The 24,656-nt window shown below is 43.8% G+C and overlaps 1 protein-coding gene across 8 annotated transcripts; it reads left to right on the plus strand.

The window, feature by feature from the left end:
• LOC110505066 (choline transporter-like protein 1) lies at window positions 1-24,656 on the plus strand. Of its 8 annotated transcripts, none has more exons than XM_090219727.1 (16): window positions 4-145; window positions 1,906-1,995; window positions 3,144-3,286; window positions 9,552-9,688; window positions 10,757-10,850; window positions 11,344-11,513; window positions 12,363-12,452; window positions 12,659-12,816; window positions 13,220-13,406; window positions 13,663-13,831; window positions 15,842-15,998; window positions 16,760-16,843; window positions 16,964-17,101; window positions 17,736-17,972; window positions 20,338-20,439; window positions 21,651-24,656. In XM_090219727.1, the coding sequence occupies exons 1-16, from the start codon at window positions 92-94 to the stop codon at window positions 21,672-21,674; spliced, it is 2,034 nt and encodes a 677-aa protein (XP_090075853.1). In that variant the 5' UTR covers window positions 4-91; the 3' UTR covers window positions 21,675-24,656. The 8 variants fall into 8 exon arrangements, with proteins under 8 accessions (XP_090075852.1, XP_090075853.1, XP_036826310.2 ...); XM_021584019.3 differs by having other exon boundaries at window positions 9-208; XM_090219728.1 differs by lacking the exon at window positions 4-145 and adding an exon at window positions 752-1,167.

The raw sequence follows: 24,656 nt of genomic DNA on the forward strand, positions 1-24,656 counted from the left end.
TCCCTGGTACAACAGAAAACAATGGAACAAAGGCCCCCTTTTTTGCCCTCAGACTGCCATCTCCCTGCCATTGCTGTACACAGCCTAGAAGATGGAACAGAGAAGACCAACAAGCGGGTCTCAGCAAGGGAGGCCCAGGAAAAAGGTGGATAACCCGTATTTGGGGACAGACTACAGCATGCAGATAAGTCCTGGATACCGTATGAGAGTGAGGAAAAGCGTTAATATATCTTTGTGGGGAACTTTTGAGGAAACGTTTTGGGAAAAGTGATTTGTGGTTATTTTTTCAGATTGAAAGACATTAGATAGGTATGTCTACTGTACTCATTTAATTATGATTATGAGTTTGTCAACAAATGACTCTTTCAAAAACGAAAAGGGCAGTTGATAGAATATTGATCAAGTAGTTTAGGCTAGAGCATCATCTCTTGGCTGATAAAAACGCATAAATGTATTAGACTCATGTGCATGCTATGGGTTTATTAGGCTACTGTTCACTGTAGCCAATTTGGAATTAGATGAGCAGCAATTGTTATTCCACTGTGTTCATTTTAATTTGATAATTGTGACACAACATATTTTTATTGGAACATGCCCACTTAGTTATTCTACAACCATTTACAATTGTAATATGTGCATCATGTCTTTTTAGGCCCACAACATCTCCAGTTTTCATCATGTCTTATTGCCTGTTATGTACCAGTGCGTCATCATGTGTGGTCACAGTGGATGGACAGAAGGCGGGTAATACAACGACAAAAGTGGCGCGTTTGGAAATTGCGCGCTCCGCCCAACGTCCCGCCATCCTCCTGTTATCTAGTCGGGTGCCAAATGCGCAGGCGCAATGAGATGAATGGACTCTACATTCCTTTTCCGGCTGCACCTGCACAATCCCCCAGGAAGTGTGGTGCGATAAATCCTAAAGTATTAATCCCTTATACCTGGAAGAAGGAGACCGATATTAGTATGCATTTCGGATGGAACATACCATTTGTGTCGCCTTTCTAATCTACAGGTCGTTTAAATCGGCGCTACGCAATTAATGCAGGGTAAACATAATACCGTTAACTCCCTGCAAGTTTGGGTTATTGTTTTTATTGTGCTGTAGCGTTGAGCTATTCGAAAATCGAACCCTGTCCTGCAATGGGATGCTGCGGTAGCACAGAGGTAAGATACCGATTTCCCCCACCCCTATGTTGCATTATTTATTTTAATGTTGCAAATTGAACATAATGGAACAGAGATTAGGCTACATTGTTGCGACCGCTGTCATCCAATGACCATTCTCACCACCCCAGTCAGATTAGATAAGAAGCCTAGGCTATGTTCATCGGGGAAGGCTAGTGTAATCCCTATTATTATCGAAACCGAAAATTAAATATTAGGCTATAGGCTGTAGCTTCCATTATAATGGGACAATAATTTGTCTTATAGTTTTCTAGTGCATTTACCACCGACATTTCGCACAGGCTACCGTTTGAAAGCAGTTTTGCATACCATAAATAGCTCGTGAGCACCGTTAGCCTTGTAAACAAACCTCACCTCTCGCAATGTGCGAGATTTGAAGCTATTGAACGGCGCCTCGACAATGAAGGAGAGAGTATGGTTAAATGTTTGTTTTCAACGCAAAGTGTAACGTTTCTTTACAGTCGGCCACAAATAGCCTTTATCTACGAAAATTAGATGTCAAAGTGAAATTGCGGGGGACAAAGGAAGTCAGAACTTGGCCTAATGACATTCACGGTGACTGCTAGACGGGGCGCGTTCCATTGAGGGACATTTTTTTTGTGGCATATGTGAAATAATATTTGTGTTGCCTACATTGTCACGATTTGAATTGACAAAGACGTCTATAGACTATTTGCTAATGTGGCTCTGCCGATGTGTTGGTATTTTGTTTTCCAGAGGACAAAGAGAGAATGGAAACCCTTGGAGGATCGAAGTTGCACGGATTTGCCGTGGTTCCTTTTATTTACTGTTTTCTGTGTCGGAATGGTAAGTAGCCAGTATGCCGATTCATTTGACAGTTGCAAACAAAGAGCATTGTTAAAAACATACATGTATATAGGTTAAAACACAATAAATACAAGGCTCACAAACAAAAGTAGTTTAACTTGTCATGACACTCTTTTTTTAAATGTCCAGCTGATTGATTGCCTGACAAGTGTCACCTGTGTCAGGTTGCTACAAGCATGCAGACAATTAACACCTGCTGAAGTGTAAAATTGAAGAGTACTTTGACTTTTGAGAATGGGTAACATATGGCTCAAATTTATGAAACAAACAAACCCATCTGAATAGATCAATTTACCAGTCATTTTCACTGTTCTTATGTTGTAAACTCACGCTAACATCATGCAGCACCATCTATTACAGACATGGAATGACGTGTTTCTTGTTACATACAGTAGGGGTTTTCATCGATGTAAGCCTGTTATTTAGGAATATCAGTATATTTTATATTTCCTACGGCATGTGCCTACTAGCCTATACTTAGAGTGAATATAACTTTTTGTTTGAATCTACAACTGAGTAAAGAGTGACTTGAAGAATGATGTTGTAAAACACACACACACAAAAAAAACAAGGTTATGGCCCATGTTTCCACTCAAGCTTTTTGCATCTGAGTAGCTTTAGCTACCAGTAGCCAGTTAGCTGGAAATTGGCTGTTTAAAATCCCGGTCCTGGCGAAGGAGGGAAAAGTAGGTATTTATTTTAGATGGTTTCCATTGCCTACTGTTTTGTCTTTCAAGCAAGACACCTAATACACCCTAAATAGTTCCAGGGACACTGGCACTGCACGGCAGATGACCCTGTGCCTCTCCCAAAATGTCTGGTGTGTTGTCTGGGAGTTTGGAGAGTAGAATAAGAATAGCTGTTGTAACAGATGGACAAATGAATTAGAATTCAATTTATGTGATTTTAATCTGTGTACTTTAAAAAACACCGGTCACTTCAAGCTGCTTGGTCAGCAGGATTTGGCTGTTAATGCTTTTCATTAAACTATCCGTAAGCTTCGCAGTTAGACAGTCAGGATGGTACATTACATTTTATAGCTGTCAACAATCCATTTTTACACAATCATACTCCACTGTCACGCACACACAGTGTATTGAATTTGCAGCATTTAATGCTTCTTTCAGGGGAGTATCTTTGGGTTCACCATTGCCACAGGGGGCGCAGCCCGCCTGGTCTTCGGATATGACAGCTACGGGAACACCTGCGGCCAGCGCAATGAGCGGATTGAAGGGGTCAGACTGAGTGGACTGGATCAGACGGACAAAAAGTGAGTCTTACTTTCTCGGCCATCTTTCAATCTTACTCCACTCTCTCCTATCTTTTTCTCGCCCAACTTTCACTCTTTTAGCTCAGTGACAGTGCCTTTTCAAAACCCACCACTCTGTTTACAAATTCAAATGTTAGGGTGAATTAGGCCATTATTGAGAAATGTTAAGAAATGGCTTTGCCCCGTTGCTCATTGGTTCAATAGAAATGTCAAAATTAAATGATTTTACCACTGGCATATTGGAATCTAGCATAAATAAAACCTTGAATAAATATGCAGAGGCATTAGGACGTTCTGTCACGCTGAACTGTATGTACTTACTGCACACGCCATCCTTTGGGAACACAGGTATTTCAGCCCACTTCATCTGCATGGCAGGCTGATTACATCCCCCCTTTGGACTGACTGTGTGCTCAGTGCTTGGCTAGTAGTACAGACCTGTGAGTCATCAGCAGAGGGTCATTTATTTATTTTGGTTGTGCCACTGAAGAGATATTAATGGCTTTGAAATCGCTTGGCTTTATGTTTTTCCCCTTAACGTTCGGATAGACTGATGGAAGATGGAATTGTTCATCATTTGAAAGCATGATGCTAGTTCCTATTGAACACCCATGTTAATGTGTCTATGGACGTTATGCGTTGTTTAATGTTCTTAAAAGATTCTAAATGCAGATGCGGCGCTGCCAATGTTTACAGACGTAATCATAGGGTGTGGATAACGAAATTGGCTTGGTATCAGTTTGTGACTGTTAGTAAGTGACCGGAGGAAGACGTTTCAGGAGAGGGTTCTGGCTGACACAAGGAGGACCCTGTCACCCAACACTTTCAGATATCATTGGCTGGGAGTCTGTCTCTCTATCTGTTTTTCTTTCTCGCTCTCTTTTGCTCTATTTCTGTTTATTTGTATCTCTCTCTCTCTCTTTCGCTTTCTTTCCATACATCGTTGTTTACGGCTCTGTATCTGCTGTCGGCTGGTGCCAACACCGCCTTGTCTCCGCAACACTTGGCGCGGTCTCACCAGTGTTTTCCCCAAGGAGGTTTTTTTCAGCAGCAGTGGCAGTTTGCAGGGTGGGGGGTGATGACGACGACACTGCTCCCTCTTCCTTTGGAACAACCACAAACTGGCTGACTTGAGCACAACACCCACACAGTTAATTTGTGTGCTGAACTGTCTTCGGTTCCATTTTAAAGTGGAGAGTTGTATCAACAATGAGTAAGCTGATTTCACTTGTAGTGTGCTCTTGATCCTTGTGGTAGGGTTGTGTAAAAACATGCCTGTGGGCAAGGCCATTTTGAAATTAATAGCTATAGGGATATTGGACCCTTTGTTGTTCATGGCTATTGTGTTGCTTGATACCCCTGTGACTAGCATGCCAGTTTGATAGTCACTCATTTGCCCAGTTTGAAATCATCCTCAAACCTCTAGTCCTGGGTAATAGTCTGTGAGTGTGTGTGTATTGACAGGCCCTTAAAAATGTATAGCGGCTTTATTGGCTGAACTATTTAGAAATTCAACATCCTTTTTCCCTTGATGACCCTTTTCAGGCTCACTGGTTAGCTCCCCCGGTCCATTATCACCACATTAGCCAACAATGATATGCTTCATCAAAGCACCTTGACAAGGTTGGCTTATTGATGTGACTGACACTCACACCAGGGTTGAATACAGGTGACCGGTATCCTGGGACATCCCGTCCAAGCTCCTTCCCAATTCTCGAGGAAAAATAATGACGAGACTCGTGGACCAGTAACATAAAAATGTATGCCGCACTTATGCAAAAATACAAGATAAGCAGGTGTGACAAGCTGCATGAATTGGACATATCAACTCTCTGGCTTCATTCATATATTAGACCAGTCTTCACAATGCAAGCAGCCTACCATATTTAGCCTACTTAATGTAAAGTCTCCATTATAAAACATCACTTAGTTGTGTAACTTCTATGAATTGGATTGCTGACTATCATGCGTAGGCTACAAGCGACATCTCAACGCAGTTACTGAAGAAAAGGTCAATTTCACATTCACAAATCTCCAAACTATAGTGCCTTCAGAAAGTATTCACACCCATTGACTTTTCCACATTTTATTGTTATAGCCTGATTTTAAAATTGATTAGGTGTAGATTTTGTTGGTCACTGGCCTACACACAATACCCCATAATGTCAAAGTAGAATTCAGTTTTACATATTATTTTTTTTACAAATTAATAAAAAATGAAGAGCTGAAATGTCATGAGTCTAATTATTCGATCCCTTTTAGTATGGCAAGCGTAAAGTTCAGGAGTAAAAATATGTTTAACAAGTCACAGGTTCCATGGACTCACTGTGTGCAATAGTGTTTAACATGAATTTTGAATGACTATCTCATCTCTGTACCCCACATACAATTATCTGTAAGGTCCCTCAGTCGAGCAGAGAATTTCAAACAGTGATTCAACCACAAAGACCAGGGAGGTTTTCCAATGCCTCGCAAAGAAGAGCACCTATTGGCTGATGGGTAAAAAAAAAAAAGCAGACATTTAATTTTTACATTTTACCTTTATTTAACTAGGCAAGTCAGTTAAGAACAAATTCTTATTTTCAATGACGGCCAAGGAACAGTGTGTTAACTGCCTTGTTCAGGGGCGGAACGACAGATTTCTACCTTGTCAGCTCGGGGATTTGATCTTGCAACCTTTCGTTTACTAGTCTAACTCTATAACCATTAGGCTACCTGGTGCCCCTTTGACAATGGTGAAGATTAATTTAGTGATAGAACTGAGAATGGATCAACAACATTGTAGTTACTCCACAATACTAACCTAATTGACAGTGAAAAGTAGAAAGCCTATACAGAATAAAAATATTCCAAAACATGCATCCTGTTTGCAACAAGGTACTGCTGCAAAAAAATGTGGCAAAGCAATTAAGATGCAAAGCATTATGTTTGGGGAAAACACATTACTGAGTACCACTCTCCATATTTTGAAGTATAGTGGTGGCTGCATCATGCTATGGGTATGCTTGTCATTGTTAAGGACTGGATAGTTTTTTTCTTCAATGAAAAACAAATAATAAATAAACAGAATGGAGCTAAGCACAGGCAAAATCCTAGAGGAAAACCTGTTTGTCTGCTTTCCACCAGACACTGGGAGATGAATTCACCTTTCAGCAGGACAATAACCTAAAACACAAGGCAAATCTACACTGGAATTGCTTATCAAGAAGACCGTGAATGTTCCTTTGTGGCAGAGTTACAGTTTTGTCTTTAAATTTACAAAAGAAATCTATGGCAAGACATGAAAATGGTTGCCTAGCAATGATCAACAATCAATTTAACAGCGCTTGAAGAATTTTGAAAAACCATAATGGACAAATGTACAATCCAGGTGTGGAAAGCCCTTCGATATTTACCCAGAAAGACTGACAGCTGTAATCGCTGCCAAAGGTGATTCCAACATGTATTTACTCTGGCTTATCTAATCAAGATGTATTAGTATATTATACAATTATTCTACAAATGTTCAAATTTTTCTTCCACTTTGACAGAGTATTTTTGTCTTGATTGTTGACCCCCCCCCCCCCAAAAAAAAATGACAAATCCATTTTTATCCCACAAATTGTGGCTAAAGTACAGGGGTGTGAATACTTTCTGAAGGTACTGCAGCTTTGTGGCACTGGTAGAGGCATATAAACTTCTCACTGTTAACAAAAGCGGATGGTGCGTTATGTCGACACACACTCGAAGCAATATACATTTTCAATATTGTTCCATGATGTTACAGTAACAAAAGCGAGTGCATGGGATTAGCTAGTCAGATTTGCAGGGATTTGGTACTGAATCTCTGCTACTAGGCCTGTTTCTTTCTCTGTTTGTTTAGCTGAGAATCTGCTCCCTGTTCACCACCACAATAATCGGGTTATCACGGCGCTACATCAACGAAATGGTGTGGTGACTTTTGGAAATGGTGTGGTGACTTTTGACTTTGAGTTGATTCAATTGTGACTAATACAACAAACTTAGATTCCAGTCCATATTTTTCATGTCAGATTTATTTAGTTGGTATTACATGCTTTTAAATAGCATTTTCCGGTTCGAACAGGAATACCAGGATGGGTGCATACACATGGACAGGCGCTGTAGACTGAGATCACTGGATTAATGCTGGCCCCAGCATGTGTGTGTGTAAAAGTTTCATTAGAAGGCTATTTTGTCAGTTTGGGATTTGATAAGGTTGATAACCAGGAGACAACTCATATACACACACACTTGCCCTATCGGACGCAGAGGGTGTGTTTTTTTTAAATTTAATTTAACCCCCTTTTCTCCCCAATTTCGTGGTATCCAATTGTTGTAGTAACTACTATCTTGTCTCATCGCTACAACTCCCGTACGGGCTCGGGAGAGTCGACGGTTGAAAGTCATGCGTCCTCCGATACACAACCCAACCAAGCCGCACTGCTTCTTAACACAGCGCACATCCAACCCGGAAGCCAGCCGCACCAACGCGCCAGAGGAAACGCCGTGCACCTGGCCACCTTGGTTAGCGTATACTGCGCCCAGCCCGCCACAGGCGTCGCTGGTGCGCGATGAGACAAGGACACCCCTACCAACCAAGCCCTCCCTAACCCGGGCGACGCTAGGCCAATTGTGCGTTGCCCCACGGACCTCCCGGTCGCGGCCGGTTACGACAGAGCCTGGGCGCGAACACAGGGACTCTGATGGCACAGCTGGCGCTGCAGTACAACGCCCTTAACCACTGCGCCACCCGGGAGGCCCTGAGGGTGTGAGTTTTGAATGACGGCACTCGCCTCAAGCGCAACCACCTGATGCCGAACTCCGCTGAGAATGCAGCTATCATGGGATTCAATTAAGGACTACACAGCTGTCAGTCCTGTTTCTATCTCTCTCTCTCTCGGTCGTGCTCTGTGCTTCCCCTCCTCACTTCATAATCTGTTGGTAGATCTTCTCTTCATGTCATTAGACAAAATAACACAGCATTGGTCTATAAAGTATTACTTTCTTGGTGGTAGTCAGACATGGTTTGTCTGCCAGTTTCTGCCATTCTGTGGGCGAAAAAAAAAAAGTCTAGCATCATTGGTGGGGTGGTTAAATGTAGGCCCAGTTGAGGTTGTGTTCAGTGCTGTATTCAGTCCTGCCCTCAGCAACCTTTTACATGACCTACCTGTGCGAGGTATAGGCTAGTGTCACATAATGCGATCATTAGTGACAACAAAGTCAGAGCTTAAGGGATTACTGGTCAGGGTTTATTTGGCTAATACTGTTAAGCAGCTCCTCATTCACAAGGCAGGGGCCAAACGTAAACAGTACAATGCTGTAGGCCTATTCTTCTGGCCATGGCTGCTGGTTGATGATCCAGGATCAGTTGATCCATGTCCGATCCTAACCTTAGCTGTTAGGAAGAACTGACCTCAGACAAAGTCAAACTGCCCTCGAATATTCTAATCAATCCAGTATGACTTGATTTTCATATCGATCTTCCTTTCAACCAGCATGCGTGCAGTGCAAACCACTGAGCCAGCTTATGAATCACCAGAACAGTTCATTTGGACTACGTTCACTTTAGCCTGACCGAGACATTTTTCTGGACCAGTGTAATTACACTGGCCTAGACATAGACTGGGCTTCACCAATGTAGACACTACTGACTTCATTCTCCCAGCATTGTAATGTTTGTCTATGTATATTTTGTTCATTTTCAGCTTTTGTGTGCAACACCCAGGACAATTGCTCCTGCAAGTGTGTGTGTGTGTGTGTGGGCAGGTGAGGTGCCCACCGCGTAGTGTATAAAAGCACCAGACAGATGGACTACAGTGAAGGATTCTCTTATAAAAATGTCCTTGTTCCTTTCTCTCTCTGTTCCACTTGCCAAGTCCCATGGACCAGTTCCAACAGCATCAGCAGCCAATGGCTCTCTTGTCTCGTGCCATTTTTTATCATTTCTCGGTGAATAAGGTATTGTGGAGGCATTGTGCCTTGCTTTGTCCCCAAAACGAACAGGACATTGAGGGGAGGTGTAGGCTTCAGGACTTTCAGGTCATTTTGTGGCTTTTGTTTTCCTCTCTCAATATCACGTTCCCACGCCCACATTTTCACATTCCCTTCTTTCTCGTGACTCATTCCTCACGTCGGTGATGAGGGAAGTGGATTTTATTGATAAAGATCAGATAAACAAATTGCTGATATTCTCACATCCCTTGTTACTCATTCCTTATGTAGGTGTTGATAAAGAACATCTTTGTTTTTTTTTTGTTGTCTGTAGATACGTGTTCTTTCTGGACCCGTGTAACATTGACATAGTGCAGAGGAAGATCAAGTCCATGGCCCTGTGTGTGTCTGTGTGTCCTGATGAAGAGCTGAAGACGTACCAGGACCTCAAGCGGTTTGCCGTGCACAACGGTGAGTAAAGTGGGGGCCCCGAGTGAAACGGAGTGAACACTGTCAGCGGTACGTTTTTCTGCCGTCAAAACCACACAAAAGCATAAAGACTGACAGCATATTGAACCATTCACTGATTCTCTATTCCTCTCAGTAACTCTATTGGTCATGCTGTGGAACCCAACACATGCAAGGTATTGATTTTGAAAATCTGCTTGTCGGTAGCGGGCATGTCATGATTTGATACGAATGGAATTTATTTTAGTCATCACAATCTCACACATCCCATATGTTTTTTAGCACCACAAATCTTTAATGAGAAGGCATACAATCAACTCAAGACTGTCCCATTAGGAAAGAGTGGTATGAGGAGCTGGTGTTTCTCTTCCCCAATCAACAGAAGGCTACTAGGTCATCATTACTGCAGCCATCCATCACGTCATTGACAGTGACTCACTGCCATCCTATGGAACGACAAACACTTTCCACAAACGGTGACATGCCCGTGACCCTGTGTGCCATCGACCCCTTAATACTGTCCTTTCATTCACACACACACGGTCTGGCACAGTGGGGGCACCTTGGCACATGTGGAGAGAGAACTAGATTAACAAAGGCACCATTAAGGACAATTCCACCCGTTGCTGAATGGGTTCTATTGTTAGTGCCATCCTAGCCTGTCCTTCAGCTAGGCTTGTGTGTCTACTGCCAGTACTGTATATACTTATCGTGACACACACACTCCATGTATGCCCCCATGATAGACTGGACTGGGTATATGTAACTTTGCTGTCTGAAGGGGTCTTGTGTTCTGATTCGACTGGCTGTTTCTGAATTCCCGGGGCGGTGAGCATAACACCGTTAATGAGATTGAGGAAATGCGATTTCATCCGTCATTATGCATAACCTGCTCAGTTGCATAAAGGGGAAATGATGGAATCTGGATCAGGATATTTTGGTCTAGACACGATATTGTGCAATAACTTTGATCACTTTTGGGGAGACTGAATTTCATTTAATGATCCTTGTGTTGCTTGGTGTGTTTTTATGGCTGCACTTCAAAATAATATTTGTCTCCCTTTCACTCAGGGTCGGAGCTGTGCTCCTACGAGCTAGCCGGCCACAAATATCCCAGCCTTCCAGAGAGGTTTGACAAATGTCCCAAACTTCCAGTTCCACCAAGGTAGGAAGACTTAACATTAGGGGTGCATTTCAATGTGTAATGTGATTTTTCACTATTCTATATGTACTGAGATGTAATGTTCCAAGCATATTGTTCACTATATGTCTGCTACAGAGAGATGAGAGAGCATAAGAAAATGAGTTTTGATCAGTCATGGAAATAAGTACTCACTAATTAAAAAGGTGGAGAACAAGCAATAGGATGAAAAATACCCGAGTTTTGATGCAGGTACAGATCACTAGTGCTAGCTAACGCTACCTAGCGGAACAAAAAACTACATCAATACTTGGATTCAAAGTATCAATAGATTTTATTTAACTGATTGGTTATTTTCCCCTATCACTTATTTCAATAGTCTTAGACCGCTTCCGTTCCTCTTCTCATTCAGACCCATTAAAGGACTTTCACTTAACCAGTCATATAGATCAGAGATTGTTTTAGAGAAACTCCCAGGTCATGTGACATTTGACCTCTACTTCGCTCTATCCCACAGCAAATCTCTCCCGGTGTTTAACCGCTGCACGCCGGTGGACATCTCCTGCTATGCCAAGTTTGCTGAGGCTGTGGTGACGTTTGTGAGTGACAACAGCGTGCTGCACAGGCTGATCGCTGGTGTGATGGCCAGCAAGGTGATCATCGTGGGCCTCTGCCTGCTGGCACTAGGTGATGACCTCATCTGCAGGCGTTTGTTGTCAGCAGTATCTCAGGGGAGGCTGGATAGGTATAAGTGATATGGCGACATCTCCACCAATCGGGGTTAAGGTTGAGCTACTGCCATTCCTATCCAATTATTTCAGATGGAGAGCCAGGGCAAGGGGATACGGGTTGTTTCTGGACAGGGCCTCCGTCTCTGAACCCAGTGAGAGTGAATAACCTGACTCTTCATTGTATTTCTGGGGCCCACTAGTCTTTGAGCCTTCCCTAATGTGAGCCAGTAAGAATAGGCCTGCATAGGAACCATCTGTCCTGCTCTAGTGCGTTCTGCTGATTCCTCCATATCGGTATGATGTGTCAGTACACAGGCAGTTACTGTAGGTCAGACATGGACGGTGGAGAAACACAGCGCTGGGCGGAAAATACAGCAATGTCATCACATTTTTGATTCTCCCTTGAGACTGTAGGCCCTCTTTGGAATGAGAGGAAGAAGGCTTGAAGGTAAAGGGCATGCCATGGGAGCCATGAACTTGTCCATTTGGGAGTTGAAGCTGACACCTTCAGAGTACATGTGGGTTAGGGTTGGACAAAGTTCTCCTATATGTCGATTCAAGGCCAGTTTTTTTTTTTTGTTCTTTTTTTTTTGTATCCTTCCAATGAAGGAGACTGATTTGAATATTGTTAGCTGATCCTTACTTGGGGAACTCCTAAGTGCTTATTCATGATCCGTTTTGATTGTTTTTTTTTGGGGGGGGGGGGGGGGGGGATAGGGTTGAGGCCGAGGGCGGGGTTAGCTGATACTAGATCTGTCTTCTTAAAGGTTAGTTTAAGTGCTGTTTTTCCTGTGTTGTGCTGCAGTGCTCTCCATGATCCTGATGGTGATCATCCGCTACATCTCTGCTGTGCTGGTCTGGATCTTCACTGCCACGGTAGTCCTGGGCTCTCTGGGTGAGCTCACTTCCTGTCTCTCCTGGGCTTACTTCCTGGCCAGGGTTTTGATCAATCAAGGAGAACTGAAAACAATGACATAGTTTTGCAATTAACAGTCATTCTATAATAATTCTTGGCTGTTCCTCTTTGCATTTAGCAGTGTGCAGCTAGCTGTTCAATCTGTCAATGATGCAGCAGCTTAAAAGCAGTCTGTTTTTCTGTAGCGGGCACAAGCATCCTGTGGTGGATGTACATAGACTACCGGTTAACTGTCAACAAGACCCTATCTAAAGAGACTGAAGATGCTAAGGAGGAAGCTGAGATGTCCAGGGACAATGCCCAGGTGCTGCTGGTGTATGCCATCGCTGCCACCGTATTCACAGTGAGTACAGTGTTTGGGGTGAAAGGGAGACTGTGGGCAACCATGTGTTGTACGTTGTGGGTGGAGTGTTGGGACATTTTGGGATGAATGTCTAGTGCTGCTTTAATCTCAAACTCCTGGCACTGCCCACTTTTTTTTATTATTTTTTCTTCCTTCTCCTTGTTGACTCTCACCTTCCTTTCTCTCTCTCTCTCTCCTCTTGGTTGTATTCCATTTGTTTTAGCTCTCTCATCCTTTGTCTTCCGGTCTCTTGTCTTCCCATGTCCCACCTTGCTCTTTTCTCTTCATTCACTTGCATCCTTTTCCCTCCTTATCTCTCTCCCTCTCTTTCTACCTCTGATAGTCTGCTTGATTATCCCCTTCCTCTCTTCTGTTGTCTCATCCTCTGATTCACTCTCTTCAGGTGATCCTTCTCCTGCTGATGCTGTTCATGAGGAAGCGCGTGGCGCTGACCATCGCCCTGTTCCACGTGGCCGGCAAGGTGTTCATCCACCTGCCGCTGCTCACCCTGCAGCCCTTCTGCACCTTCCTGGCCCTGCTCCTCTTCTGGTTCTACTGGAGTCTGGTGCTGCTCTTCCTCGGGACCACCGGTGAGGGAGGGTGTCCGGGACGGGGAAAGGGGCATTGGTCCTCTTTTGAATGTGCTTGAAGTGAAAAAGGGAGGTATAAATAGGAGAGGGAAGGGGAATGAAAACAGGAGAGAGGGAAAACCTCTTTACATAGGTAAGTGATTCATTCCAACAGGACACTGCACTAGTATGGTTCAGTTTCCCTGGGTTGGCCTTATTGAGGAACTTTTCCAAACTAGTCCCGACCACTAGACTGAGTCTGACATGTCCCCCTCAGGGAATCCGGTCCAGAACGAGGAGACTGGTCTGACAGAGTTCCGGCTGACTGGGCCTCTGCAGTACATGACGTGGTACCACGCTGTGGGCCTCATCTGGATCAGTGAGTTCATCCTGGCCTGCCAGCAGATGACTGTAGCTGGGGCTGTGGTCACGTACTACTTCACAAGGTCTGGTTCAGAAATGTTTTCATGATTTATGTACAAATGTATGTTTATTTGATAGGATATCGGCTATAATCATGCTTAGTAACAATATTTGATTTTATTGTCCGCTTGTCACAAAAATTTGCTTAACCCATAAATACCTCATTTTTTTTTATTTTATCACAGAGATATTGAAATTAGAGAGAATAACAGGAATGCCAATTTAAACTCCTCTCTGCCCCCCCTTTCACTGTCGCTTCATTTAATTTATCGTAATTTATTTTTTGAAGATTGTTTTTCTCACACTCCTAGTAGTTAATACAAACTGAAATTCATGAGCATACAAAATATTAATGGATAAGAGCAATAAAAAAATAAGGGTAAAAAAAGTCAATGTCGTGCATTCTTAAAGGTCCTGCCCAGTCAAAGTAAAAATAGAATGACCAAACATCATATTTTAACACTATTAAAATGCTCAGAATTGAAGAAATTGTACCCTTTCATTTCTCTAGCTATCAGAAAGCCTGAAAGAACAGGCTGAGTGGGCAGGGAGATTATATTCATATGAGCTCACTTTGACTGACCACTCTTTGAAATGCTCTTGTGGTCGTTGCCAGGTAAACAATGGGCCACGTCATTCCGAGCCTAAATAGTATACTGTACCTCAACCAATTTTTCTCTGCAAAATGCTGTCATGGTCAACAGAGTTGATAATGGACTATTGGATGCCAGACAAACAACAGCAATACTCAATTGCATTTCTATTGTTTTGTAACTAATTACAGAAAAGGGGAAGGCAGTAGTGCCTTCCCCTTTTGCCCTCAGAACAGCCTCAATTTGTTGGGGCATGGACTCCACAAGGTGTCGAAAGCGTTTAACAGGGATACTGGCTCATGTGGACTCCAATGCTTCCAACAGTTGTCAAGTTGGATGGATGTTCTTTGGGTGGTGGACCATTCTTGAAACGCACGGGACACTGTTGAGCGTGAACCCCAGCAGTGTTACAGTTCTGACACAAACAATTGCGCTCGGCACCGACCGTTTCCCGTTCAAAGGCACTTACATTTTTTGTCTATTTTTCATCTACACTGATTTGAAGTGTCATCAATAAGGGATCGTAGCTTTCACCTGCTCCGTCTGTCATGGAATGAGCAGGTGGTCTTAATGTTTTGTGTATAGCTCCTATTTTTTATTTAATGTAATATATTTTGTTCTTGTCTATAACTGTTCTGTACTTGTCATGTATTTGTACGTCTTATGCACACCCCAGGAAGAGTAGCTGCTGAATGTAAGTCTCTTTGGATAAGAGCATCTGCTGAATGACTCCAGGTCATCAGAGTGGGCTTGGATCAGTGAGCTGTGCCAAGCAGGGTCAGCATACTCCAGGATGTGGCGCATGTAGCCTGTGTAAATGCTCACCAGATCTTCCTGTGGCACATGGAACCTTAAGGCGTTGAAGGAGAAAACAACGTTTTCTCATTATAATAGTAGCAACCTGCTCGCCCCATTGTAAGACCTTCTGTACTGTTCCCCTGTAAAATGTTCACGCTATCACACACTGAGCTTCTGGCCCTCGATCCGGAGAGGGCATGGGACAGGTGGATTTCTTGTGAAGGACACTGATAGGACCTTGCACTTGGCAGGGTTCAGTGACATTCTGCTTGAATGACGTGTCGAATTTGTTCAGGTCCTGCTGTAGTGTGCTGAGGTAACCTGTTGTGCACGTGTGGACCAGATTTTAGATCGGCAACATATTTCCACCTACTGTCGATGACCCAGGGACGCACAGTCAATGACCGCAAGGAAGATAAGGGCCCATTCCGTCAGCTCCTGCCAGTCTGACAGGCTGTCTCGGTAGTGTACCTGTTTGCGTCCGGTCACAAAACGGCAGAAACACGCTGTGAGGGGGCAGGTCTGACACCCAGTCCAATGGCCACGGGTTGGTGGTTTTTTGTCAAAGGCCTCGGAGAAGTCAGTGGTGACGGGTGGTTTATGGTATTCTCTCTCCCTCTACCCCCCCCCCCCCCATTTCAGGGACAAGAACAAGCTGCCGGTGACGCCCATCCTGTCGTCATCGTTGAGGCTGATGAGGTACCACCTGGGCACTGTGGCCAAGGGCTCCTTCATTATCACCCTGGTCAAGATCCCACGCCTCTTCCTCATGTACGTCCACAACCAGCTCAAGGGCAAGGTAACGCACACAGTTTATGCTCTTCTTTCTCTCTCTTCCATCTCCCTCTGTCTTTCTGTCTCTCTCATTTGATTGTATGGAGAATAATAAAATGCTGTCCTGAGTGATGGGCAAGCTAATCAAGGCTAGCTTTTTGGCTTGTCAACAATAGATTGAAATTGCAGTCGAAATTGCAGTTGTGACATGGCATCGGCTATAATGACTTATGAAGCCTATCTTCGGTTGATCCGTTTAGGACAGTTTACAGAAGAAAATAGAGGGAAAATGTTTATTGTAAAGTTCTATGCAGAGTTAAACTGTATTTTAGGTTCAGAGAGCTGTTTGGGTTTGGTACGGTGCTGGTGATTTTTAGGGTTGTTGGTTTGGATCATAAATGAGACACAATGACTAGGTATTTTGCTTTATTCTCCTTGGTGGGTGACGTAAGCTAGTGTCTTGTCCTTAGCCTGCTGTTTGTTGTTACGCCCCAAGTGTTGTTCATTGACTTGATCAATGGAGAGACACCCTGCAGCACACTGAATGGAAGGGATAAATTAACATTAGAGCTCTGAGAGGGGAGGTAACTTTACCTGAGTGATGCTCTGAAAGAGAGCTGCAAAGTTCGGCACGGCAATCTGACTTTGGGTCTTGTCTGCTTCTCTTTTGGTTTGGCGTTGAGATGTAAGACAACCAAGATTTGGAGCTCTGCGGGGAACATTTTTCAAATGTATTTATCTATTTTTTTAAAAGTAGTGCACCTCGGATACCTCTCTCTCACACAGGAAAATGCATGTGCTCGCTGCATGTTGAAGACTTGTATCTGCTGCTTATGGTGTTTGGAGAAGTGCCTCAACTATTTGAATCAGGTAGGCACTCTTTCTTTCCCCCTAATTTGATCATTGTAAATAATGATGGATGAAGAGATGTGTTGTATCCAGCTTGTTCGCTGTAGTGACTGTAGTCTCTCTCTCTCTCTCTGTGTGTAGAATGCGTACGCGGCGACAGCCATCAACAGTACCAGTTTCTGTACGTCGGCGCGCGACGCCTTTGTGATCCTGGTGGAGAACGCTCTAAGGGTTGCGGCCATCAACGCTGTTGGAGACTTTGTCCTTTTCCTTGGCAAGGTGAGGGGGCTGCTGGGATAATGGAGGGATTCAGAGTAGTGGACATTCATCCCTATACTTACAATGGAATTTTGTTTTTTACCCCCATTTTCGGTCTTGTCTCATCGCTACAACTCCCCAACGGGTTTGAGGACCTTGCACTTGGCAAAGGTCGAGTCATGCGTCCTCTGAAACCTGACCTGCCAAATCGTGCTTAACACCCGCCCACTTAACCCTGAAGCCAGCCGCACCAATGTGTCGGAGGAAACGCGTTCAACTGACGACCGAGGTCAGCCTGCACGCACCTGGCCCTCCACAAGGAGTTGCTAGAGTGCAATGAGCCAAGTAAAGCTCCCCCCAGCCAAACTCTCCCCTAACCCGGATGATGCTGGGTCAATTGTGCGCCGCCCTATGGGACTCCCGATTGTGACACAGCCTGGGAATGAACCTGGGTCTGTAGTGACGCCACTACGATGCAGTGCCTTAGACCGCTGTGCCACTCGGGAGTCCCCCTTTACAATGGGCTATTTAAGAATGAAGCTGTTTCAAGAATTAAAATGGGGTTGACTTTTGTATTAATGCAGGATGTAACTAATGCATTCAGTCGTCATTATCATGTCACTGATGCATATTGCATATGTGTGTGTGCGGTCAGATCCTGATCGTGACGTCCACAGCGTTTGCCGGCGTACTGCTGCTTAACTACCAGCGGGACTACGCAGAGTGGGTCCTCCCCCTCATCATCGTCTGCCTCTTTGCCTTCCTGGTGGCCCACTGCTTCCTGTCCATGTTCGAGATCGTGGTGGATGTGCTCTTCCTCTGCTTCGCCATCGACACCAAATACAATGACGGCACACCGGGCAGAGAGTTCTACATGGACAAAGCCCTGATGGTAAGCTACGCGAAGATATGGTATACTGGTGGGATTTATTTTTTTTTAAAATCTATTTGCACATGTATGTAGGAGTGTGGTTTTGTTTATTGAGCAATTCTCAGGACAGTAGAACGGTATTCAACCATTTTTGGTCCATGTCAGGTTTATCAATGCAAAAAAATTGTTTATAGTGTTGTGGAGTCCTACTGTTCTTTTGAGTTGTTGAACACACTGTTTTTTATCTTTGTATCTTCCCCCTCACTACATGCATCTTTGGATGCTCCATTTATCCTACAACTCAAAATCATCCAGGGATGAACATGTATTCAAAATGTGGCATTGAAATTATTTTTTTCCCGTAACCTTATGCTCTTCTTTTGGGAGAGCTGTCAGCACACTTGTCAGGCATATCAGGGGGGAAAGAAACTCACAAAATATGCAAAGTGGCTTGTTTCATGTAGCACACAACCTTGAACATTTAATGAGAGGTAGTGGGAGAAATCAGAAGGGAGCCTTCTTGACTGGAGTTCTCTGGATGGATGTTTAAAAATGTAGAAGCTGAAAGGAAATTGAAAATATTCTTTGTTTGGGACTCGGCAGTAGCTCTAATATATTCATTTTATATATATATATTACTGCTCAAAAAAATAAAGGGAACACTAAAATAACACATCCTAGATCTGAATGAATTAAATACTTTTTTCTATGTTGAGTGTGCTGACAACAAAATCACAAATTTGATTTCCATTGATAATTTTTATCAACCCATGGAGGTCTGGATTTGGATTCACACTCAAAATTAAAGTGGAAAACCACACTACAGGCTGATCCAACTTTGATGTAATGTCCTTAAAACAAGTCAAAATGAGGCTCAGTAGTGTGTGTGGCCTCCATGTGCCTGCATGACCTCCCTACAACGCCTGGGCATGCGCCTGATGAGGTGGGGGATGGTCTCCTGAGGGATCTCCTCCCAGACCTGGACTAAAGCATCCGCCAACTTCTGGACAGTCTGCGGTGCAACGTGGCGTTGGTGGATGGAGCGAGACATGATGTCCCAGATGTGCTCAATTAAATTCAGGTCTGGGGAACGGGCGGGCCAGGCCATAGCATGCCTTCCTCTTGCAGGAACTGCTGACACACTCCAGCCACATGAGGTCTAGCATTGTCTTGCATTCGGAGGAACCCAGGGCCAACCGCACCAGCATATGGTCTCACAAGTGGTCTGAGGATCTCATCTCGGTACCTAATGGCAGTCCGGCTACCTCTGGCGAGCACATGGAGGGCTGTGCGGCACCCCCAAAGAAATGCCACCCAACACCATGACTGACCCACCGCCAAACCGGTCATGCTGGAGGATGTTGCAGGCAGCAGAACGTTCTCCACGGCGTCTCCAGACTGTCACGTCTGTCACATGTGCTCAGTGTGAACCTGCTTTCATCTGTGAAGCGCACAGGGTGCCAGTGGCGAATTTGCCAAACGTCCTGCACGGTGTTGGGCTGTAAGCTCAACCCCCACCTGTGGTTGTCGGGCCCTCATACCACACTCGTGGAGTCTGTTTCTGACCGTTTGAGCAGACACATGCACATTTGTGGCCTGCTGGAGGTCATTTTGCAGGGCTCTGGCTGTGCTCCTCCTTGCACAAAGGCGGAGGTAGCGGTCCTGCTGCTGGGTTGTTGCCCTCCTATGGCCTCCTCCACGTCTCCTGATGTACTGGCCTGTCTCCTGGTAGCACCTCCGTGCTCTGGACACTATGCTGACAGACACAGCAAACCTTCTTGCCACAGCTCGCTTTGATGTGCCATCCTGGATGAGCTGCACTACCTGAGCCACTTGTGTGGGTTGTAGACTCCGTCTCATGCTACCACTAGAGTGAAAGCACCGCCAGCATTCAAAAGTGACCAAAACATCAGCCAGGAAGCATCGGAACTGAGAAGTGGTCTGGTCACCACCTGCAGAACCACTCCTTTATTGGGGGTGTCTTGCTAATTGCCTATAATTTCCACCTGTTGTCTATTCCATTTGTACAACGACATGTGAAATTTATTGTCAATCAGTGTTGCTTCCTAAGTGGACAGTTTGATTTCACAGAAGTGTGATTGACTTGGAGTTACATTGTGTTGTTTAAGTGTTCCCTTTATTTTTTTGAGCAGATAGATAGATAGATCAGAATAGCCCAGTTAGAAATGTTAGGTTTAGGATGATATAAGCTGCAATACGCAACTTATGTGGCACTCATTAGGAATATAGGTTTTTTGCTTTGAAACTGAAGTACCAAGGATTCTGTGGTTTAATGATGTAGGAAATGCATTCCTATGGTAAATTAACTGACACGGGTGTGTTTCAGCACATGGTATGTGACATTACTTTCCATTCCCCCCTGCAGGAGTTTGTGGAAAACAGCAGGAAGCTGGAGCGGGTGGCAGAGCGAGGGCGAAGCCGGCCCACTGAGGTGGTGTCGGTGGAGGGGATGGAGATGAAGCCCATGGTGAGTGAGAGCGGAGGGAGCGGCGACTTGGGCGGAGAAACTGAGGCGGTGGGCTGGGGCTTGGATGGAGGCGGGGGAGAGTGGGAGGAGCTGCAGGAGTTCCATGTGTATTACCTCCTAGCAGGGGTGCTGGTGGACTGGGCCCTGGGGGAGCAAAGTACCGTGGTCCCCTTGATCCTCTGCCTGACTGAGGACATGGTCCTCTTCTTCTTCGTCTACCTGCCCACCTCCACACTCTTCCTCTTCGCCACGCTGCTCCAGAAACCCTCCCCCGCTGTCGTGCCTCAGCCACAACCGAAGCCACCTAAACGGTCTTCTTCTCATGCTAGCTAACGCATGCTATCTAATGCACAACCACGGCATCCCCCTCACCCTCATCTCTACTAACTATTCAATCCCTTTCCGTTTTTTTTCTCGCCTGTCATCTCCTGGCTATCTTGAACCTGAAGTGTACATTTTGTTCGTTTTTTGTTGTTGCCTTTTCATCACCATGGTGCTTTTTGGTAGAGAAGGACATGTCTGGTAGTGCAGATAATCAGCTGTCAGCTTAGAAAGATGGGGGGGAAATGAACACAAAGGAACCATATGAAATGAACAGTCCGCCCCCCCAAAGTAAACAGCAGTGAGCAACAACAAGGGCAGTTTTTATTCTGCAATGCTAAAAGGGACCGATGGGGAGATAGATGTATGACTCATATTTCCCGTCTAATGTACCGTGCTACTGGATTTCCTGCCGGAATTATTTAGACAGCTGTTAGGAGCTACTGAAGTTGCCAACTCTGTTTACTTGTAGATTTGGCCTTTTCTTATCTCCTAGATACACTCAGATAGCATTATGGGTAAAATTAATATTGTAATTTGGTAGTTATAGAGGTAGTATCTCCCCCAATAGTTTAAAGTAATAAGCTATGTGTATTTGTCATAATGCACAATCAGCGTTGATAACAGCAGCAATTCAGCTTTTACACAAGGATACACAGGTGTTTCCCTCCGCCCTCCTCTGAATGTCCAGCCTTCAGGGCACAAGATGGACCCCCTTACCCCCTCACCATTCCACTGCATGGTGTCCATTTTCTGTAACTTGTCCATTTAAAAAAAAAAAAAAAAAATTTTGGAAATGGACCTTTTTTTTCACCCATTCCATATTTTTTTAAAGACTGCATGCGATACTGTGAATGGAGTAATAACACTTGAATAACTTTGCTTTCCAGGCTCCAGGAACAAGTTCAGCTTGACCAAAATCAACTAATGGAACTTTTTAAAAAGACATTCCAAAATGTTTATTTTTACCAATGTGTAACATGTTTACTATGGTTTCACTCCAGGGAATACAATATTTTAATAAGAAACTGTAAAAACAAACAAAAACAAAAACACTATGTAATGAAGCACTTTATATTGAAGCCCTGCATATTTTAAAAGGCTGATGCATTTTTCGTAGTGATGTCCTTTTTTATAAGACTAAAAAATGATTGCCATCTAGTCGAACACAGTACTAAAATGTATTGAAACACTTTGGGTTGGACATTTGTCATGCAATGATATAGCACTTAGATGTGTGTTTTTAATCAACCACTGAAACTTAAGTACGTTAGACTCACGTTTGCATTTGAATTGTGCGCCATAAGAGTTTTTGTTTTGAAAGTAGGTGTATTTTTACCAGATTGCAGCATACTTCTGAAAGTCCCCCCCCCCCCCCAAGGCTGGCTGTGATTGATTTATTTTTCTTACATTTTTGGGATGTACAGAAACAGAGGATGCGATCATACAACTGTGTGTAACAGCAGGGGGAAGACTACTTCTAGTTCCCATGGTCTGGAGGGACTTGGAGACAAAAGTTACTGCCGATTGGAAGTGTATCCCCCTTATACCTAGACACTTCTTCTTAGATATACAAGGGACCATGAGAAGTTTCTAGGTGTTGGGACTAGGGCTGCGGCGGTCATGAAATTTTGTCAGCTGGTCTCATGGTAATTGACCGTTAATTAACATGAACATGTTTAGCATCTCCTGGCTTCCATGCGTAGCCTACAAGCCACTGATGCAGTCCTTTGGAACATCAACATTTACAAATATATATACATCTATTTAATATAGCCTACAGGTCTAAATAAACATGATACAAAGAAAATGTAGTCTATTTCAGAAGAACAGAATAGCATACTCTGAATTGTCCTTATGTTTGGCCCTGATCTGGCTATGCTACACTTCACTAGTGTACCTACTTGGTACTAAGGGTTCATTTCTTTGAATTGGACTTGACATTAACAGAGAACAATCCAGAAGGCTGCAAAGTCTGTTGCTTTTCTTAGAACTCAACCAATTGTGCCCTAGTCTTTTGATTCACTTGGTTTATTCATCAAACCAGTCAGTCTTTATTTGGATCGATGGACATTTTGACCTAATTGGAGTCCTCTTCCACTGTTGTGGGAAGTCTCAGTAGAAAGCAAACTCAGACTTTGTAGCCCTCAAGCAATAACGCAACACCGTCAGTATTTACCACTACAAAAATGTCTTCCTACTTGCACTACAGTTTTTCAAGACAAACGGTCCTGGCATAGCGATAGCATCTCTGTGATAGGGGGACACAAAGGTGAGGGGGACACAAACTCGCACTTTGCCTTAACCGGTTCCATAGGCTGCGCCCACTATGTTATTGGTTAGTAATGTGACTCCCATAAGTGTATAATGGGGGTAGAAGTGCTGTAAGCCTTAAAGTCCCCTCTTCTTTTTGCAGTAGATTTGTGTATTTGATACCCAGAGCACTGACTCCATCGACATGACTGAAGAACAACTGTCCCCCCCCTTTTGATTGATATAAGTCAGAAAATGCTCCCTTTTTTGTTTATGTGAAGGAGTTCAGAATGATATGAATTGCACATTATGATGTATGCTGTTATTTTGTAATGGGAGTTTAATAATGTGTTGACAAGACTGAATAGTATTCTGAAATTAAGTGATCCTGGTGGATATTTTCAATGTTGTTGAAAGGAGAGGTGACTGTTCACACAACCTTTCATTTTCAGCCTCGTGTGAGCGAACAAGCGCCAGCCGTCCTTCACAAAAACAATGTTTCAAGATAGGAAAACTAAAGTCTTTTGGTAAGCTTTTCTCCGGGTATACACTAGGATTTGCCCAGGAAATATTAAGAGCATGCATGGAAAGGTCAAACCGAATTGTCCCTGCCACAGAAATCTAATGCGCAAAGCATGTTAAGAATTGAATACCACTAAGGTGGTATTCATTTCAACACAGATCAATTTAAGATATCTGTTAAAATAGTTAAATGTCTAGCTTGGTCAGTCAGTACAATTTAGAGCTTTTTCAGAGGACAGAACTTTCCCAAGTGAGCAAACTTGCCCTAAAAGATGCCTAGTGCAATCAATGAATCCACTTATGACACAGGGCATACTACTGATAACTCTGCAATTATCTGGGTATGTGTCCATTATAGAAGACAAAGCTTATGCCCTAGGGACACATTACATCGGGCACTACCAGTCATAACCCACGCTGTTCTGTTTGCCAAACTCGACCAGTCGACGCACACAATAGGAAACTCAAACACTGACAACTTGGACAGAGACGTTGTTGTGCAAAATGGGGGAACACTGATGGTGTGTTAATTTTCAGTTCTGGTTTATTTTTCTTTCAAACATTTTTATTCGCCTGTAAAGCAAGCTGCTCCGCCAACAGCGGAGACGCGATGCTTGATTTGTCAGCTTCTATTGCCGCGCGTCAGAAAGCCCTACTACATGGAAGAGCCAGTATTGTTAAAGCCAGTAGCTACTCAAAACGATGGACCATAAACATCCTGCATGTTTTCCGTCCCGGTTTTATTCTCGCTCCCTTTTTAGAGCGGGCCATCAATATGTTGGGTGTGAATATTACGGCATTAGATCCACGTGACTTAACACTGACTTTACTGATAGAACAATAGCTTTACTCAGCAACAAAGCCACTGTTTTTCGAGATGAGTCAACCTCTTCTTCGTTCTTGGAAACAAACTGCGCGTCTATTCTTGTCACACGGGAATGGACAATTCCTAGAAACAGATACTGTTATGAATAGGCAACATCAGTTTAATTGTCTGGTAACACTAGCTTTTAGCTACTTCTCTGCGGTAAGGTTGTTTAACATTGGACAATGTTTGATTTTTATATTTATTATTTATGTATATTTGTTAAAGATAAAGGTAATAAATTGGAAAATGTACA

This window comes from Oncorhynchus mykiss, chromosome 25, assembly GCF_057628025.1.
Source record: "Oncorhynchus mykiss isolate SJ-2025 chromosome 25, ASM5762802v1, whole genome shotgun sequence".
NCBI lineage: Eukaryota > Metazoa > Chordata > Actinopteri > Salmoniformes > Salmonidae > Oncorhynchus > Oncorhynchus mykiss.

Excerpts from the sequence above, each read along its gene's own strand:
- LOC110505066 (XM_036970415.2), top strand. The coding sequence starts at position 92 with ATGGAACAGAGAAGACCAACAAGCGGGTCTCAGCAAGGGAGGCCCAGG. Across the intron at positions 13,832-15,841 it reads GTCACGTACTACTTCACAAG|GGACAAGAACAAGCTGCCGG; the intron begins GTCTGGTTCAGA and ends CCCCCATTTCAG. Across the intron at positions 17,973-20,337 it reads ACATGGACAAAGCCCTGATG|GAGTTTGTGGAAAACAGCAG; the intron begins GTAAGCTACGCG and ends TCCCCCCTGCAG.